Source organism: Borostomias antarcticus (genome assembly GCF_949987555.1).
Source record: "Borostomias antarcticus genome assembly, chromosome: 3".
Taxonomy (NCBI): domain Eukaryota; kingdom Metazoa; phylum Chordata; class Actinopteri; order Stomiiformes; family Stomiidae; genus Borostomias; species Borostomias antarcticus.
In genome coordinates, this window is record NC_140236.1 from 36380490 (window position 1) to 36400707 (window position 20218).

Here is a 20218-nt window from a genome sequence, read left to right on the forward strand (position 1 = left end):
ACACACACAATAATACACACATTCCCACTCAAACAGACACTCATAAAGGCACAAAGCTGACGTAACACTGACCTCCCTCTCTCTCAGACCTTTTCATCGTCTATCTCTCTCTCTCTCCCACTCACACATTCTCTCTACCTGACATGTAGTTCAGAGAACCCTCTGATGTAGCGTAACACTGGGAACCTCAGTATTTTCCCATTGGTCTCCTCTTTTCTTCTTGTTTTTTAGCACACTAGTACAGTAAGTAAGTTTTGTAAACGACTTGATGTCCCTGTCAGATCATTGCAATCATAGTAAGTAGCCTATGCTATGTTGTCAGTGTGTATGTGTGAGGTATATGCATATGCATTTGCATGTTTCTTATTTCCACTACTACTTGTGTTTGGTATATGCCATTAAATCAGAATTGTTAGAAAATTATATATATATATATATATATATATATACAGTATATAGTACATTACATTATATATAATGTATATATACATATACAGTATATATATATATATATTACATATTATATATTCACAATATTACAACAGCCTTCAGTGTAGTGATGGCTGAGCTTATAAGATGTAGTGTTATGAAACAGTGGACTCTTCAGTTCTAGAAGTAGACACCCAGAATCCCTCTTCTAGCCTCTGGCTTTATCAGCTCTGCCCATATCTGTCCCCTCCCTCACAGCTACCAGATCAAACCTTCCCCTCCCTCACAGCTACCAGATCCAGCTCAAACCTTCCCCTCCCTCACAGCTACCAGATCCAGCTCAAACCTTCCCCTCCCTCACAGCTACCAGATCCAGCTCAAACCTTCCCCTCCCTCACAGCTACCAGATCAAACCTTCCCCTCCCTCACAGCTACCAGATCCAGCTCAAACCTTCCCCTCCCTCACAGCTACCAGATCCAGCTCAAACCTTCCCCTCCCTCACAGCTACCAGATCCAGCTCATAACTTCCCCTCCTTCGGCTACCAGCTCAAGTCTTCTTGCTTTCCTCTGCTTCTGTTACTTGGAGTGACGTGATACCTTAGTGTCAGTGTGTCAAACCAAATACTGGACGTAGGCTATGCCTTCTTATCATAATCAATTTGTCATGGGTAAATATAGTGTATTGACCAACTGTTTTAACAATAAAGAGAACAGTCTATTGAGAACAAAGACTAGTGAGGAAACTTTCCATGTTTTTTAACTTTTAAAATTATGTAGCCTACTGTAGGCTACAAAAATTATAAAAAGTTAAAAAGTGTGGACAGGCCTACTTTCGCTATGGCGGCTTAAGATCTTGCCATTTGGCTACGATATTTGTTCTAAAGTGAACCTAAACATTGTTACCATTTTTTTATTTCCTTATTTCTCCCCCTAAGTCGTTATGTAGGCTACTGTCATCATCATGCTGCCGTGCCGGTTGCCGCAATAAACCAGCTGTACATAATAGAGATCTACAACATCCGGGCTCTCCTCTCAGCCTGCGCAGGAACGGAATGGCGGAGGTAAGTGTGCGGAAAGGCTTGGAGAGGCTTGTAACGACCAAAATACTGCAACTGAACCACGTTTAAAACCGTGTGTCATTCCAGACTGTAGGGATCGAAGTCGACAGTTATAGCAGCGGACCCCGGACGGTTGAAAGAAGGAAATAGCTTCATGATAGAGGAAACAAAAATGGGGTATTTGTCCCCGTCTCGCCTCTCCGCGTTCTCCGCGTTAAAGAGCCATTCTGTCTGCTTAATAGTGCGCTACCGAAAACAATAGGACACCGGCGCGACGGGGGGGCGTCAAAAGTGCTTCAGGTGAGCCCGGTGGACAATGGACATTGACTGTGAAGTTTAAGTGTTGTCCAACTTGTACCTTCACATCTTTTCGAATGAAAACGGAACATCCAGAACTATTTCCTTCTTGTGCCTGAGTGAGTCAGAGAGACGCGTTCAGCACCAAGACACAGGAAAGCGCCTTGGTCAGGGGAGCGTCCTGGGGTGGAGGGGCCAGGCGGACAGGGGTCTTTACTTGACCCTAAGCTGGGTCTTGTCTGGACATACCTTAGGAATAGTTAGGGGATCTTTTATCCTCATCCGCGTGTGGAGTTTACAACTTCTCAGTTGTTGTTGAACTTTAATAGTACCAAAGTTTGATGGCCTCATTGCAAATTAATCCTATTCAACATTCTTGTCATAGTTTGGACTGGTTAATCAACTTTGAAAAAGTGTTTTACAAAAGTGCAATTCAACTACTAGAGTCTTCCTGCATGGGTCAGTGAGATACCACAGGATCCTGATTCAGCAGTTGGATATCTCCTCTTTTGAAACAACCTAATCTAAGTTCTGCTCAATAATGACAGACTAAAGCAACAACCTCTCATCCTAGCTTGAGAGATCTTCATACCGGCCTGGACTCAGGATCATGTGACTGAGGGGGCAGTTAAAAATGGCGTGGGGGTGAATCTTTATATATAGAAAAACAGAAGATTATCATCCATCCACAAATACTTGTCATGCGCAGGTGCCTGCCTAGTTTTGTGTAGTTTGTAGTACATTGTGTTTTTAAACGTGTAGTGTAAAGCGGTCGGTGTCCAACAGTCTCAAGCTGTGCGGTGGAGTTGGAAAAGAGAAGGTTCTAGAGCCGGGACTCCGCTGATCTGTAATGAGATGAACAGGGATCAGCTGCTTCCTCATCCACCATCTTGGTTTCTCTCCTTTTCTCTCTGTCTGTCTCTCTCTCTCTCTCTCTCTCTCTCTCTCTCTCACACACACATACACACTTTGTTTTCTCATAGATTCTCTTTCCTCTCTCCCTGTGTGCGTGCGTGCGTGCGTGCGTGCGTGTGTGTGCGTGCGTGCGTGCGTGTGTGTGTGTGTGTGCGTGTGCGTGCGTGCGCGTGCGTGTGTGTGTGTGTGTGTGTGTGTGTGCGTGCGTGCGTGTGTGTGCATGTGTGTGTGTGCGTGCGTGCGTGCGTGCGCGCGCGTGTGTGTGTGTGTGTGTGTGTGTACCCCCAGGTGGTTGGATGGGCTCTAGAGACGTCAGACTCAGCCTAGCGGAGATCCTGAGTCAGGGCCTGAGGGTTTGCAGCAGCAGGACCCCCAGGCCCTAGTGGAGCTGGGCAAGCATCGCCTCATGAAGATGGCAGCGCGCCACCGCACTGTGAGTTCCAGCTGCCCCATCAGGTCACACAACTGCCCTAGCAGGTCTACACACACACCACAACTGCCCCATCAGGTCACACGGCTACACACACACCACAACTGCCCTAGCAGGTCTACACACACACCACAACTGCCCCATCAGGTCACACGGCTACACACACACCACAACTGCCCTAGCAGGTCTACACACACACCACAACTGCCCTAGCAGGTCTACACACACACCACAACTGCCCTAGCAGGTCTACACAGCTACACACACACCACAACTGCCCTAGCAGGTCTACACACACACCACAACTGCCCTAGCAGGTCTACACAGCTACACACACACCACAACTGCCCTAGCAGGTCACACGGCTACACGCACACCACAACTGCCCTAGCAGGTCTACACACACACCACAACTGCCCTAGCAGGTCACACGGCTACACACACACCACAACTGCCCTAGCAGGTCTACACAGCTACACACACACCACAACTGCCCTAGCAGGTCTACACACACAGCTACACACACACCACAGCTGCCCCATCAGGTCACACGGCTACACGCACACCACAACTGCCCTAGCAGGTCTACACACACACCACAACTGCCCTAGTAGGTCTACACACACACCGCACAGTGAGTTCCAGCTAGCCTAGCAGGCAGGGGGTAGTGGTAAATACAGAGGTGGGTGAACTCTGTTCAGTGTGGTTTACACACCTGGTTTCCCCTCAGTGATTAACACAGTTGATCAGGAGACAGGTGAGTGAACTCTCTGCCTCATTTTAAAGAGGTGGGTGAGCTGAGTTTACTTGGGTTTCCCCTCCACTACACCCCTGCTAGCATGTCTACTACTCACCACACAGCTGCCCCACAAGGTGTACACATACCTGTGGTGATGTGGTTGATTGTGTGTGTGTGTGTGTTGCTTGTACTGTAATCACACTGTAATAACTCGGAATGTAAGTAGCCAAGTTGAACCGGTGAAACACAGTCCTCAGTCGAAATGAAATTTCATTTTGCGCTTCGAGCTTTTCGGCGGCGTAGCTGCCTAAGCGCTAGTTTCGGGGAGGCGGTCACGTGTGGCGTTTGTAAGTCGGAGAGCCCGAGATCGAGGGCAGCAAGTGAGGGTTTGGAAGCAATACCGATTAGCCACGTGGTGACACCTGTGACATCTCTCTCGGTCTCTCTCTCTCTCTCTCTCTCTCTCTCTCTCGGTCTCTCTCTCTCTCTCTCTGTCTCTCTCTCGCTCTCTCTCTCTCTCTCTCTCTCTCTCTCTCGGTCTCTCTCTCTCTCTCTCTCTCTCTCTCTCGGTCTCTCTCTCTCTCTCTCTCTCTCTCGCTGCAGGGCAGTGAGTTGCCTCTAGAGGAGCTGTTGGCGCTGTATGGGTACGAGGTGTCCAACCCTCTCCACCAGCGGGACAGGGAGCCCAACGAGCTGGCCGCCAGTCTGCCCGACATGACACTGGACAAGGTGAGGTCCTGCCACTGACCCCCTGCTGCACACAAGCTCCACGCACACACACACTCTGAACCGCCCCCTCCCTCTGTCACAGGATCAGATAGCCAACGATCTGTTCCCTGGGGAGGATGAGGAGGATGAGGAGGAGTCGTCGGCCGACGACCTCACCCCCTCCGTCACCTCCCACGCCTCCGACCTCCTCAGACGTCACCTACGAGGTATGACATCATCACCCCCCCTCCCCCACCACCACCACCACTACCACTGACACGTTGTTGTTGACGATGACATGTTACGGTACACCTCGGTCATGTATGTTCCTATATGTGCCCCCCCCTCCCCCCACAGCCCACCCCTTCTCGGGAGGAGACAGAGACACCATCGTCATCTCCTCTGACGAAGACTCGGACGACGCCTCCATTCCCTCCAACGATGGTCGCAAGGTGAGACCCTCTGAAGGCCTGGGGGGTGAGACCCTCTGAAGGCCTGGGAGAGACCCTCTGAAGGCCTGGGGGGTGAGACCCTCTGAAGGCGTGGGGAGAGACCCTCTGAAGGCCTGGGGGGTGAGACCCTCTGAAGGCGTGGGGAGAGACCCTCTGAAGGCCTGGGGGGTGAGACCCTCTGAAGGCCTGGGGGGTGAGACCCTCTGAGGCCTGGGGGGTGAGACCCTCTGAAGGCCTGGGGGGTGAGACCCTCTGAGGCCTGGGGGGTGAGACCCTCTGAAGGCCTGGTCTCACCCTCTGAAGGCCTGGTCTCACCCTCTGAAGGCCTGGTCTCACCCTCTGAAGGCCTGGGGGGTGAGACCCTCTGAAGGCCTGGGGGGTGAGACCCTCTGAAGGCCTGGGGGGTGAGACCCTCTGAAAGCCTGGGGTGAGACCCTCTGAAGGGTGAGACCCTCTGAAGGCCTGGGGGGTGAGACCCTCTGAAGGCCTGGGGGGTGAGACCCTCTGAAGGCCTGGGGGGAGAGACCCTCTGAAGGCCTGGGGGGTGAGACCCTCTGAAGGCCTGGGGGGAGAGACCCTCTGAAGGCCTGGGGTGAGACCCTCTGAAGGCCTGGGGTGAGACCCTCTGAAGGCCTGGGGGGAGAGACCCTCTGAAGGCCTGGGGGGTGAGACCCTCTGAAGGCCTGGGTAGAGACCAGGGCATCTGTGCTTCCGGCTCTGCCTGTCAAAAGTGTATCGACAGCGACCTTCCTTCCTTTTGTTTTAATGCTTTTAATTTGTCCTGCTTTTTGTTTTAAATGTCTATAATGTCTTGCTTTTTTGTTTTAATGCTTTTAATGTCTCATGTAAAGCACCTTGAATTGCCCTGTGGCTGAAATGTGCTCTATAAATAAACTTGCCTTGTCTTCTGTGTCCCGACGGTGTGTCTTGGCTTCTCTTAACAGGATATAATGGTGGGCTCCCAGTACCAGGCCAGAATCCCTCCACTCAACCCTTACACCTACCAGGAGAGAGGTAACGCTCGTCTCGCCCGGGACGCCACCTATCATCCTCCTGAGGACTTGCCTCAGTCCTGCACCTGAAGTCCACGCCCTCATCTTTCTCTTCTTTTACCCCCCCCCTCTCTCCCTCACGCCCCCCCCCCCTCCCTCACGCCCCCTACCTCCTCAGCCTATGAGAGTGAGGACCAGCTGCTGTGGAGGCCGGGCGTGCTGCCTGGCCAGGATGTGGAGGACTTCCTGGTGCTCTCCCAGCGACGCGGGGCCAATCGGGGGCCGGCAGACACCCTCCTACCCGGGGACGCCATCAGAGACAACGAGCAGGTAGCGCTGCGCAGGGGGCTGAACGCTGGGTCAGCGGGATGCAGATGGGGTAGAGGCCACTGGGGTGTGAGGGGAGCGCCAATACGCTGTTCTAATGTCCAGTAGGTTAGCCAGTTACAAGCTAGTTAGCTTCTGCCTAAACCCTTTCGGTCAGCCATGTTTTTTGTTGTTGTTGTTTGTTTTTTTTGGAAGTGTCTTGCATATGATCGTTGATCGAAATGAAAACCATTCATTCATTCAATGTTACGTTTGGTTGTTTCTCATTATGTCTCTCTCTCTCTCTCTCTGTCTCTCTCTCTGTCTCTCTCTCTCTCTCTCTGTCTCTCTCTCTGTCTCTCTCTCTCTCTCTCTCTGTCTCTCTCTCTGTCTCTCTCTCTGTCTCTCTCTCTCTCTCTCTCTGTCTCTCTCTCTCTCTCTCTGTGTCTCTCTCTGTGTCTCTCTCTCTCTCTCTCTCTGTCTCTCTCTCCCTCTCTCTCTCTCTCTCTCTCTCTCTATGTCTCTCTCTCTCAGGCTCTGTACGAGCTGGTGAAATGCAACTTCAGTGCAGAGGAGGCACTGAGACGACTGCGCTTTAATGTGAAGGTATTCAGCGGTAAGATGGCGTCCTCTTCACCTCCTCTATGCTAGGATCAGTGCTACTGAGTCCCACCACATCCGTAAACATGCTTTTGACTGATAAATAACGAAGGCCCTGAAACGGCTCGCTTCATTCTAAGTCCGCCGTGTTCTCTCAGAAGAGCTGTGTGCCTGGAGCGAGGAGGAGTGTAGGAACTTTGAACACGGGTATCGAGTCCACGGGAAGAACTTTCACCTCATTCAGGCCAACAAGGTGAGCGCCAGAAAATGTCAGCCTCAAATGTCAGCTAATAGCTGGTGTCCCCTCTAGTCGAGACGACTAATGTTTGCTTCTGCTTGGACTTGACGAGGGACCGGCACATGCATGCAGACCTACCTACCCGAGTTAAAGGACAATGCTCGTTTTTGACAACCTGGACCTTATTTACGGCATATTATAAGACGTTTGACTCACCGAGATCACTTTGGTGTAATTCGGAGGCCTGTAGAAGAAATAGCCAGTCTGAGCGCTGTGCGCATGCGTGCTGGAGCAAGTGGGGAAGCTATTTCGTTTCTAAAGACGTTTCTAAAGATCATATTACAGAGGCATGTGAAAAACCACAACAAGCCCTCGCTCTATGTAAGCACAACTAGCGATTCATAAAGACAGATTGATGAAAACAACCGTTTTCGCGGCAGAAAATTGATTTTTTAGAAGCTGCATTCTCAGTGCCCCGTCCGCCGCGATTACATGGATATACTGGCTCGCGCTGGATTTTAAATTTCTTCTACAGGCCTCCGAACTACTCCAAAGTGATCTCGGTGAGTCAAACGTCTTATTATATGCCGTAAATAAGGTCCAGGTTGTCAAAAACAAACATTCTCTTTTAATGTGTCCGAAATGTCTAGAAATGCAAATGAGAAACTCCTTGCCGACTTCCTGTCAGGTACGCACGCGCTCCGTCGGAGAGTGTGTGGAATATTACTACATGTGGAAGAAGTCGGACCGACACGAATACTTCGCCCAACAAACAAGCAAACTGGGACGCAGGAAGTACAGCCTGCAGTCAGGGAACATGTGAGTAGGAGTGAAGGATTGTGGGACGGTGGGAGTGAAGGATTGTGGGACGGTAGGAGTGAAGGATTGTGGGACGGGAGGCAGGTACAACAGTTTGAAGGATTGCGCTGTTGTTTCTGTTTAGCCGGCTCATGGCTACACGTTGACGGATCACCTCTGATGCTCAATAGGTCACACCCTGTCCCAGGTGACGTCCAGATGATGTTGTGGTGAGAGTGGAGGACGCTGTGTCACCCTCGTGTGTTTGTGTCCTGCAGGGAGGACGGAGAACAGGAGGGGGAGGGGGAGGGGGGGGAGATGGAGGGGAGCAGCAACTCTCACAGCTCTCCTCCCGGGTCCCTGGCCCCCGGACAGCTTGACCCACCCTCGCCACGACCAAGTCTGGACCTGGACAAGCCAGGTAACCCTGGTCCCCGTCCCTGTCTCAAACACAAACCCACTTCCTGTCCCAGACCCTGTTCAGGTTCCTGTTCCTGTGCAGGTCCCTGTTCAGGTTATTGTCCCTGTCCCTGTCTCAACCCCAGCCCTCGTCCCTAGTCCCTAACCCTACCTCAATACCAACCCTGGTTCCTGTCTCTGCCTCAACCCAATCTGCAGATCTTTCACAAGCCCTAGTTCCTGTCCCCAACACACACACACCACACACACACACACACACACACACACACACACACCACACACACACACCACACACACACACACCACACACACACACACACACACACACACACACCACACACACACCACACACACACACCACACACACACCACACACACACACCATAGACATTGAGAGAAAGTCCTTGTTAAAGGATGTAAGCTGTGTTGTTTGTCTGAGGCTCATTTACATCACAGAAGGACAGAGAGAGAGAGCGAGTAGATGAGGACCCTCAAGTTCCTCACTGGACAGTAGCTTTAGGTTACATCATGAATACTGTGTACCGGAGACCACCACTAGGGGGCGATTGCCACAATTCATGTTTCCTATTGCTAAGTACATTTTGCTTTACATTCAGAAAAAAAAAAGAAACTTGCTACTCACTAAAAGTATTAGTCTATTCTACTCACTAAAAGTATTAGTCTATTCTACTCACTAAAAGTATTAGTCTATTCTACTCACTAAAAGTATTAGTCTATTCTACTCACTAAAAGTATTACTCTATTCTACTCACTAAAAGTATTAGTCTATTCTACTCACTAAAAGTATTACTCTATTCTACTCACTAAAAGTATTACTCTATTCTACTCACTAAAAGTATTAGTCTATTCTACTCACTAAAAGTATTAGTGTATTCTACTCACTAAAAGTATGAGTCTATTCTACACAGCAGGCTGTCTACTTTCTAAATCCAGAGTTCAGAGCTTGAGATGTTCAGTAGCTTGAGATGTTCAGTAGCTTGAGCAGCCGTGTGTGTAGAATGCATTGAGCAGATCCACTAAGGTGCACTAACACTATATGGACAGCAGAGGGAGGCATAGACCAAATGAATTGGATTAGATTATCATACCATCTTATTGCATGGCCTGTTTTCACTGTTTTTTTTGTCTGTTTTTTTACATTGTCACATTACGTTGTTACATATTTTTTGTCCTACAAAAAGTTTAAATTGCTTAAGGTTCTTTTTATAATCACTGATATTTTAATTCAATGACTTTCCAATAGATTCTTACATATTAGACACTATCAAATTAGGTGAAAATGGGATAAAATCGGAAATTAATTTAGATTTAAAAAAATAAAATATATATATATATATAATCCTAGTTCTATATAAGTAGACGGCAGCTTCACTGTGTACTTCCTGTAACCCCTGTAAAGGAAAAATCTTACTTGGTTTAGTTTAGATTTCAAAGAACACGCTGAGTGGTCGGTCAAGCTGGTTTCAAACAAAGACAATAGTTTTATTCTGTTACGATTTGCAATTCGGACTCTAGCACAGGAAGTGAATCCGGGCTCGAGCGAGTCAGATGTGGACGAGGTCGATAGGTTATAACGTGAAAAAGGAAGTGACATAGTTTCAGGATGAAGAGGACAGGGAAGTGATGTCACACAGGAAGAATTTGTAGTTTTAACAGACTGATCTATGAGAACGAACTACAAAGTTAGAACAACAGTCAAGTAGGAAAACAAAACACTTGAATTTCATTCACACCCCCCTTTACCCTGTTCTGTTCATCACTTGATTTCAGTTCCATTGTTAACCTTTGATTTGATCATTCACGTGTTGTGCTCATGAATCTATGATTTCAATCATTTTGAATGTTATTTTTCCCACCTGTGTTTGTGTCCATTTGTGTGTGTGTGTGTTGGTGCGTGTGCATGTGTGTGCATGTGTGTGTGTGTGTGTGGCGCTCCAGAGGAGGAGGGCCGTCCACGTCGCAGACGAACGTCACGTTTTCTCTTAAAGCCCTGAGCTCACTGAACACAGGCCACACACACACCCAGGCCCTGCAGGTAACACACACACACACACACACACACACACACACACATGCACACACCCAGGCCCTGCAGGTAACACACACACACACACACACACCCAGGCCCTGCAGGTAACACACACACACACACACCCAGGCCCTGCAGGTAACACACACACACACACACACACACACACACACACCCAGGCCCTGCAGGTAACACACACACACACACACAAACACACACACCCAGGCCCTGCAGGTAACACACACACACACACACACACACACCCAGGCCCTGCAGGTAACACACACACACACCCAGGCCCTGCAGGTAACACACACACACACACACCCAGGCCCTGCAGGTAACGCACACACACACGCACACACACACACACACACCCAGGCCCTGCAGGTAACACACACACACACACACACACACACACACACCCAGGCCCTGCAGGTAACACACACACACACACCCAGGCCCTGCAGGTAACACACACACACACACACACACACCCAGGCCCTGCAGGTAACACACACACACACACCCAGGCCCTGCAGGTAACACACACACACACACACACACAGGCCCTGCAGGTAACACACACACACACACCCAGGCCCTGCAGGTAACACACACACACACAGACAGGCCCTGCAGGTAACACACACACACACACACACACACACACACACCCAGGCCCTGCAGGTAACACACACACACACACACAAACACACACACACACAGACACAGACAGACAGGCCATGAAACAGGCTATGAAAGTATTTATATACTTGGTTTAAGGTAGATTTCAAAGAACACGCGAGCGGTCGATTCAAGCTGGTTTAAACAGAGACAATAGATTTATTCTGAAATACGTTTTGCAAAAGCGGTCTCTCACACAGGAAGTGTTTCCATCAGTCAGAGCACTGACACTGAGTCAGGGAGGAACATTTCTAGGATGTGAGTGACGTCACCGACCAAATGGTCTTGATAAATAGAGATTCTCTGGGAACGGAGGAAACTCCAGTTTCACAAAGGTAGTAAAACAATAAACTGAGAAGAAACTCAGAAAACATCAATCAAGTAGGAAAAGAGAAAAACCAAATTGGGGGGGGTAACACATAGGTGAGACTTGAATTTCATTAACAGCCCTGCAGGTAACACACACACACACACACACACAGACAGAGACAGGCCCTGCAGGTAACACACACACACACACTCACAGACAGGCCCTGCAGGTAACACACACACACACACAAACAGACAGGCCCTGCAGGTAACACACACACACACACGAACACACACACACAGCGAGGCCCTGCAGGTAACACACACACACACACAGACAGGCCCTCCAGGTAACACACACACACACACACACAGACAGGCCCTCCAGGTAACACACACACAGCAGCAGACAATGAGAGGGGGAGAGAGAGAGGGAGGCGGAGAGGGAGAAAGGCAGTGTAGTGTGTAGTAGAGTGTGTTATAGTGTATTGTGTAGTGGAGTGGAGTGTGTTATAGTGTAGTGGAGTGTGTTATAGTGTAGTGTGGAGTGGAGTGTGTAGTGGAGTGGAGTGTGTTATAGTGTAGTGTGGAGTGTGTTATAGTGTAGTGTGTAGTGTAGTGTGTAGTGGAGTGGAGTGTGTTATAGTGTAGTGTGTAGAGGAGTGTGTTATAGTGTAGTGTGTAGAGGAGTGTGTTATAGTGTAGTGTGTAGTGGAGTGTGTTATAGTGTAGTCAGGGCCTGGATACTAAATGTTCAACAGAATCAGATTCCCCTTATATAATGTGGTCATGACGGTAAAACAATTCAATAACACTCATTACAGTTCATCTCAGTAAACACATCAGAAAACCCAACGTTTCCCGACATGTAGGTGGGTATAGGATCAGTACTCAGTAGGAGGGTATAGGATCAGTACTCAGTAGGAGGGTATATGATCAGTACTCAGTAGGGGGGTATAGGATCAGTACTCAGTAGGGGGGTATAGGATCAGTACTCAGTAGGAGGGTATATGATCAGTACTCAGTAGGGGGGTATAGGATCAGTACTCAGTAGGGGGGTATAGGATCAGTACTCAGTAGGTGGGTATAGGATCCGTACTCAGTAGGGGGGTATAGGATCAGTACTCAGTAGGTGGGTATAGGATCCGTACTCAGTAGGGGGGTATAGGATCAGTACTCAGTAGGTGGGTATAGGGTCAGTACTCAGTAGGTGGGTATAGGATCAGTACTCAGTAGGTGGGTATAGGGTCAGTACTCAGTAGGTGGGTATAGGATCAGTACTCAGTAGGTGGGTATAGGGTCAGTACTCAGTAGGTGGGTATAGGATCAGTACTCAGTAGGTGGGTATGGGATCAGTACTCAGTAGGTGGGTATAGGATCAGTACTCAGGTAGGTGGGTATAGGATCAGTACTCAGTAGGAGGGTATAGGATCAGTACTCAGTAGGAGGGTATAGGGTCAGTACTCAGTAGGTGGGTATAGGGTCAGTTCCTGTGTCAGTCTAAAGTGCCTCTTGTCTGATCCTGTGTTGTGTTGTAGGCACGGAGCTGGGGCTGCTGGCGCTCTGTGACGCTCCCCACGGAGGAGAGCAGCTGTTCGGCCCCTTCTCTCCCCTCCCGCCCCCGGAGGACCCCCAGGAGCCCACCCTCCACCGCCTCCGCCCGGAGCCCCCCGCTCAGCTCCAGCCCTCTCCCCCGGCCTCGCCCCCCGGTCCCAGCCTCCCCTCCACACCGCCCCCCGCTCAGCGCCAGCCCTCCCCCCCGGCTCCCCCCGGGCCCGGCCCCTCGCCTCCCCCCGAGGAGGGACCTCGCCTCTTGGGCTCTGGATTCTACCAGCTCCAGCTGGGGCCCCTTCTCCCCGGAGGCCTGCCGGTCGGGGCCGAGTGCGGCGGCGCCAACCGGAGGCTACCGATGGACTTCAGCTCGCCCTCTGCCGCCCCGCCCTCGCCCGGCCGGGCGTCGACCGTCGCCATCTCCTCAGACTTCGGGGCCATCGGCGCGTTCCTGGGCCCCCCTCCCGTCCAGCGCCCCCACTCCCTCAGGCAGTGAGGGGAAAGAGAGGTGCGTTCGTTTCGCCGCAAGGCGCAGTCCCAGCCCGTCCTGAAGGGACAGTGCCTCTCAGCGCCGCCCAATGAGGCGGACCAGAGCGGATCCGCACCGCGGCGTGAAAGAAGCTCTCCGGGTGGGAATGTCCACGCTCTTAACTTCCTGTGCCAGTGCATTCTGGGAGTTGGGCCTACCTGGACCAGTGTGTTTTGCGAGGGAGTCCCCCTGCCCCTTCTGGCTCAGAAGCACATGAACCACCTGTCTGTTCAGAACGGGTCAGTAACGTAGCCACTCCGTCAGGTAGGTCGGTCAGAACAGGAGACTAACAGGAAGACGTTGATTTGAAGGTTCTGCTCATGAGTTTCCCACTGGACTTGAGCAGCACTTATGACTGTGATTCTGAATGGCCGACAGACAGACAGACAGACAGACAGACAGACAGACAGACAGACAGGCAGACAGACAGACAGACAGGTAGCTACTGTAGTTATTGAATTAAAGCTGTCTTGACTGTACTGGCCTCTCTCTGGTAGCTGTGTCATAACTGGTATAGCAGGGCTCAGTCTGTCCTTCCATTAACGCCAGTCTGACTGGATCTCTTTACTAGAGCCAGGGTTAACACCCATACTTTCTTTTATATTTGAATATTCTGATCTGAAACTGAAAATTGTATTTGCTTTTTTTGTTTTTTACAGTTTAGACATGAGAGATCTGTATTATAGTTCTACCACAAAACAATGTTTGCGATTCTTCGTCCCTCTTTGCTCTGCCCAACTGATGCTGACATGTAAGAAGTCACGTACAGTACCAAGCTCCTCTCGGATAATGTAGCTAGGTACATTATCCGTTTAGCGCATTATTGTACATGCTACTGTAGCTAGGCTAGTCACTGAATACACAGTAACTCAGGTTGTGTAGCTTGGGGGATCCTCCCTGCATCTCAACTCCAGTTGTGTGACTTAGACGTGACCGCCACGCCCTCAACGATAAATCTCTTGCTTGGTGCAGCACAAAGGTCCGGTGGCATCGCAGCATCAGAGCACACAGACTGACCCCTGAGCACACAGACTGACCCAGAGCACACAGACTGACCCCTGACCCTGCAGACTGACCCCTGAGCCTGCAGACTGACCCCTGAGCCTGCAGACTGACCCCTGACCCTGCAGACTGACCCCTGACCCTGCAGACTGACCCCTGAGCCTGCAGACTGAATCTGAGCCTGCAGACTGACCCTGAGCCTGCCTCCCGCACACAGACTGACCCTGAGCCTGCAGACTGACCCCTGAGCCTGCCTCCCGCCCAACGTCTGGCTGGTGCTGTACACCCTCCTGCCACTAGAGGTCCTCAGTGTTGCCCGAGTGGGCTGACCAGAGCCCAGTGGCGGTGCTGTGCAGAGCCTGGCTGCTTCCTCCGGTCAGACGAGTCCGTCTCCTCTCCTCCTGGTCTCTGCTGAAGGAGGCGGCCCTCTCTATCGACCCAAGTCCGTCTCCTCTCCTCCTGGTCTCTCCTCTATCGACCCCCTGGTCCGTCTGACCCATGGGGGGTCTGACCCTCGTCCCTCTGCCCAGAGCTGATCCAGATCAATGCTTATTTCTGTTGGACTGTTTACATGGGTCTCCGGACGTGACTCGGGACGGGGAAGGGAGTAAAAACACTGCCTTTTGTTTATGCTTTTTAGTTTTTTGCAATTTATATTGGTCTGCTTCTGTTATGTTGTGTAATTATAATTATTATATTTTGTAAAAAATGAAAGAAAAAAAGAAAACAAAAAATGTGTGGTGACAGTTATTTAAAGACGGTGATTACAAACATTAGAGGGTTATTATGGGAGGGTTATTATGGGAGGGTTATTATGGGAGAGTGTACTGAGTTTAGTGCTGTGATAGACAGACAATAAGGATGGATGTTTTTCAAGCGCTGAAAGCATCGACTCTTTCCTTTATATTACTAGTTCTGATCCCCATTGGAGCACTCAGGACACCAATTAAATACCGTACGTCTGCTCTCACTCCAATGTATCTGCTAGGCTTGATACCCGTTGGAGCAGTAATGGGTCATTTAGTCCATTATACACAGACAGGTCCTGCAGGTAACACACACACACACACACACACACACACAGACACACAAACACACACACACACAGACAGGCCCTGCAGGTAACACAAACACACACACACACACAAACACACACACACACACACACACACACACAGACAGGCCCTGCAGGTAACACAAACACACACAGACACACACACACACACACAGACAGGCCCTGCAGGTAACACACACACACACACACAGGCCCTGCAGGTAACACACACACACACACGCACACAGACAGGCCCTGCAGGTAACACACACACACACGCACACAGACAGGCCCTGCAGGTAACACACACACACACGCACACAGACAGGCCCTGCAGGTAACACACACACAGACACATAGGGGACATGTAATGTTGTGTTTGGCACGTCCTGTCTGAATGCTAGCTTGGTTTGGTTATTGTTTGCAAGCTAGCTAGCTACTATTGGGTGGACAATACAAAGCATACAGGCTGTTCGAAATTTATGAGATGGGGTCACTGAAGGATTTTCGAGTGCTCGGAAATAAAAATGCATGACCCTCCCTCTGATAGAAATATATCTTTCTTTGACCAAGGCCAAGATCAACTGATAGGGCAGCCAAAGATAAACGATAGCCTACAGGTCATAGGTCATACAACACAGCTTGCTGAATTCCAAAAAGCTGAAGAAACTTTTATTTTGATCGATTCAAATTTGTATGACCCTCCTCAACTCAAATAAAAAATAGTAGCCCTCCCTAGGACTAAAATGTTAACAAGCATGATCCTCCCCTGTTTTCCCCCAGTGACCCCCTCCCATAAATTTCAAATGATCCCTAATCAAATCAAATTTTATTTATATAGCGCATTTCATACACTGAGGCAACACAATGCGCTTTACAGAGAGCAATGTGAGGGGGGGCACAGTTCCCACCCCTACATATTCCAGAGTTGTGTGTAATGTTGGGCAAAGCTGAGCAACGGCAAGATAATTCCAGAGTAGGCTGGTGTGAGGTCATAGTTCAGTATTGGTATCAGGGCTGGTGTGAGGTAATAGTTGAGTGTTTATCAGGACTGGTGTGAGGTAATAGTCCAGTATTTTTGTATCAGGGCTGGTGTGAGGTAATAGTCCAGTATTTGTATCAGGACTGGTGTGAGGTAATAGTCCAGTATTTGTATCAGGGCTGGTGTGAGGTAATAGTTCAGTATTTGTATCAGGACTGGTGTGAGGTGATAGTTCAGTGTTTGTATCAGGGCTGGTGAGGTAATAGTTCAGTGTTTGTATCGGGGCTGGTGAGGTAATAGTTCAGTGTTTGTATCCGGGCTGGTGTGAGGTAATAGTTCAGTGTTTGTATCAGGGCTGGTGAGGTAATAGTTCATGTTTGTTTCAGGGCTGGTGTGAGGTAATAGTTCAGTGTTTGTATCAGGGCTGGGGTGAGGTAATAGTTCAGTGTTTGTATCAGGGCTGGGGTGAGGTAATAGTTCAGTGTTTGTATCAGGGCTGGTGTGAGGTAATAGTTCATGTTTGTTTCAGGGCTGGTGTGAGGTAATAGTTCAGTGTTTGTATCAGGGCTGGTGAGGTAATAGCTCAGTGTTTGTATCAGGGCTGGTGTGAGGTAATAGTTCAGTGTTTGTATCAGGGCTGGGGTGAGGTAATAATTCAGTGTTTGTATCAGGACTGGTGAGGTAATAGTTCAGTGTTTGTATCAGGGCTGGTGTGAGGTAATAGTTCAGTGTTTGTATCAGGGCTGGTGAGGTAATAGTTCAGTGTTTATCAGGACTGATGAGGTAATAGTTCAGTGTTTATCAGGGTGGTGTGAGGTAATAGTTCAGTGTTTATCAGGGCTGGTGAGGTAATAGTTCAATGTGTATCAGGACTGGTGTGAGGTAATAGTTGAGTGTTTGTATCAGGGCTGGTGAGGTAATAGTTGAGTGTTTGTATCAGAGCTGGTGTGAGGTAATAGTTGAGTGTTTATCAGGGCTGGTGAGGTAATAGTTCAGTGTTTGTATCAGGACTGGTGTGAGGTCATAGTTCAGTGTTTATCAGGGCTGGTGTGAGGTAATAGTTCAGTGTTTGTATCAGGGCTGGTGAGGTAATAGTTCAGTGTTTGTATCAGGGCTGGTGAGGTAATAGTTGAGTGTTTATCAGGGCTGGTGTGAGGTAATAGTTCCGTGTTTGTATCAGGGCTGGTGTGAGGTAATAGTTGAGTGTTTGTATTAGGGCTGGTGTGAGGTAATAGTTGAGTGTTTGTATCGGGGCTGGGGTGAGGTAATAGTTCAGTGTTTGTTTCGGGGCTGGTGAGGTAATAGTTGAGTGTTTGTATCAGGGCTGGTGTGAGGTAATAGTTGAGTGTTTGTATCGGGGCTGGGGTGAGGTAATAGTTCAGTGTTTGTTTCGGGGCTGGTGAGGTAATAGTTGAGTGTTTGTATCACGGCTGGTGTGAGGTAATAGTTGAGTGTTTGTATCAGGGCTGGGGTGAGGTAATAGTTGAGTGTTTGTATCAGGGCTGGTGAGGTAATAGTTGAGTGTTTGTATCAGGGCTGGTGTGAGGTAATAGTTCAGTGTTTGTATCGGGGCTGGTGTGAGGTAATAGTTGAGTGTTTATCAGGGCTGGTGAGGTAATAGTTGAGTGTTTGTATCGGGGCTGGTGTGAGGTAATAGTTCAGCCGCACTAATTCTGGGCAAAGTTGCAGCTCCTTGCAGCTGATGAACAGGCTAGATAATCCTATAGCAGGCAGCTGGAATGCTGGGGGCGGGGTTCTATTCAGAGCAGTATTTCTATTGGCTCTGTGCACCAGCTCCACTACTTCCTGAAAGGAAGTGGGCATCTTTATTTCCTGTCCTATACTATTGGATTGTGGCTGCATTCCGAATCGCATACTTCTACTTCTTACTACCAGTACCTACTACAGCTGCCCTTAGAAAGTACGTACTTTGCAAGCAGTAGGCATCCAATTGGGACAAACTACCTTGTCATAACATTGCGCCTTGAAATTTGCCCACATCCGTCGCTGTCCATAACGCGACATTCGTCTACAGCTGTCACGACTCGCACATGTGACGCACATTTCCGCTGCGCACAGGATTGTGGGTCAGAATAGCCAGAAACGCCTGCTGGCTTGCATACTGCAAAATACGACCGGATGTAGTAGGACATCCTGGTATTTTTGCCATACTGCATGTGGCATACTATGTATTGGGACATACTACCTGTTTTGGCATAGTATATAGGAAGGTAGTATGCGATTCGGAACGCAGCCTAAGTGATTGATCAGGTGTGCACTGGGTGTGCCGCACACCTGATCAATCACTTAATCCAATAGTATAGGACAGGAAATAAAGATGCCCACTTCCTTTCAGGAAGTAGTGGAGCTGGTGCACAGAGCCTATTGGCTGGTGGCCCGGATCGGTATTTAAAATGAGTCAAAATGTAAATTAATTCAAAATCCGTCCCTGTCATGGCCTGTCCGGGACCCCTGCAGATACCTGTGCTAAATATGAATGCTCTCAGGTCGACGGTGTCCGAGGAATGTGGTGCTTTACATCATTATCTTGACCTATAGTCTTCAATGATGAATTCAAACAAAGACAGACATGTTTAGACTGAGATGGTCAGGAGCACTGTGTGACCTTTGACTTGTTTCCAAAGGGTATGAGGTCCACAGTGCACTATTTACCATTGTAACAGGTTCAGGTATATTGGAATTATTTTTAATTGCTTGTCCTTACAGTATCTTATCAGTGCTAATCACTTCCTCATTCCAGTCGTACTGTAGGTACTCAGCTAGACATAAGGGTTCCCAAACTGGTCAAAGTGAACAGTCGTTGGTCTGGGGGGGGGGGTGGGCGGGGTTGGCTAACGAGGGGGCGGGGTCAGTAGGGGCGTGGGGGGGTCTGACCAGGGGGTGTCTTCAATTTCTCCGTGTTGTGTGTCCAGGTCAGGTCATCAGAGATCTGCATCCCTAGGAATAGGCTCTGTGCACCAGCTCCACTACTTCCTGAAAGTCACTTGGCATCTTTATTTCCTGTCCTATATTATTGGATTAAGTGATTAATCAGGTGTGCGCTGGGTCTGCCGCACACCTGATTAATCACTTAATCCAATCATATTGGACAGGAAATAAAGATGCCAAGTGACTTTCAGGAAGTAGTGGAGCTGGTGCACAGAGCCTATTTGAAGTTGCTCACCCTCTCCACTTCCTCCCCGTTGATGGGGGAGGGGGGGGGCTATTATCATCTCCTTTGTCTTGCTAGTGTCCAGGGTCAGGTTGTTGTCTTGACACCATGTTACCAGGTCTGACGCCTCCTGGAGGAATTCGGGTTCAGATGAGTCACAGAGGGAGATCACGCCTTTCACAGCGGTGTCGTCCGCAAACTTGGTGATTGGCTTGCTGCTGTGCTTGGCTGAGCAGGCGCTGTGTGGGGGGGCAGGTCTGGTCACTGCAAGGCTACACCAGGCAAGGAGGTAACACCCATACACACACATTCACAGTGCTTGTGCACCATTTGTGAAAACAGCTAATAGCTACACAAATTCCCTTATAGCATAGTCATAAGTCATCTTATGACCACCAGTCTGTTTTTCTCCCTGCAGCCCCCTCTGCTGGCTCCAGACTGCAGGTGCAGGGCCAGACGTGCAGTCGAACACGGCTCTGCTGCTCCATTGTCCCCGGAG

General features: G+C 49.5%; 1 protein-coding gene across 1 annotated transcript; it reads left to right on the forward strand.

Moving 5' to 3' along the window:
* Positions 1-3031: 3031 nt before the first annotated feature.
* mier2 (mesoderm induction early response 1, family member 2) lies at positions 3032-14197 on the forward strand. The gene is made up of 11 exons (XM_084436381.1): positions 3032-3133; positions 4473-4598; positions 4681-4804; positions 4935-5029; positions 5974-6043; positions 6200-6351; positions 6862-6943; positions 7086-7180; positions 7854-7984; positions 8242-8384; positions 12968-14197. Exons 1-11 carry the CDS (start codon positions 3107-3109, stop codon positions 13474-13476), a joined length of 1554 nt encoding a protein of 517 aa, XP_084292507.1. The 5' UTR covers positions 3032-3106; the 3' UTR covers positions 13477-14197.
* Positions 14198-20218: the final 6021 nt, after the last annotated feature.

Bases quoted from the DNA above. Each gene is read 5' to 3' on its own strand.
- mier2 (XM_084436381.1), top strand. From the start codon at position 3,107: ATGAAGATGGCAGCGCGCCACCGCACT. The intron at 6,944-7,085 runs GTAAGATGGCGT...GTGTTCTCTCAG, and splicing joins TAATGTGAAGGTATTCAGCG to AAGAGCTGTGTGCCTGGAGC. The intron at 7,985-8,241 runs GTGAGTAGGAGT...TGTGTCCTGCAG, and splicing joins AGCCTGCAGTCAGGGAACAT to GGAGGACGGAGAACAGGAGG.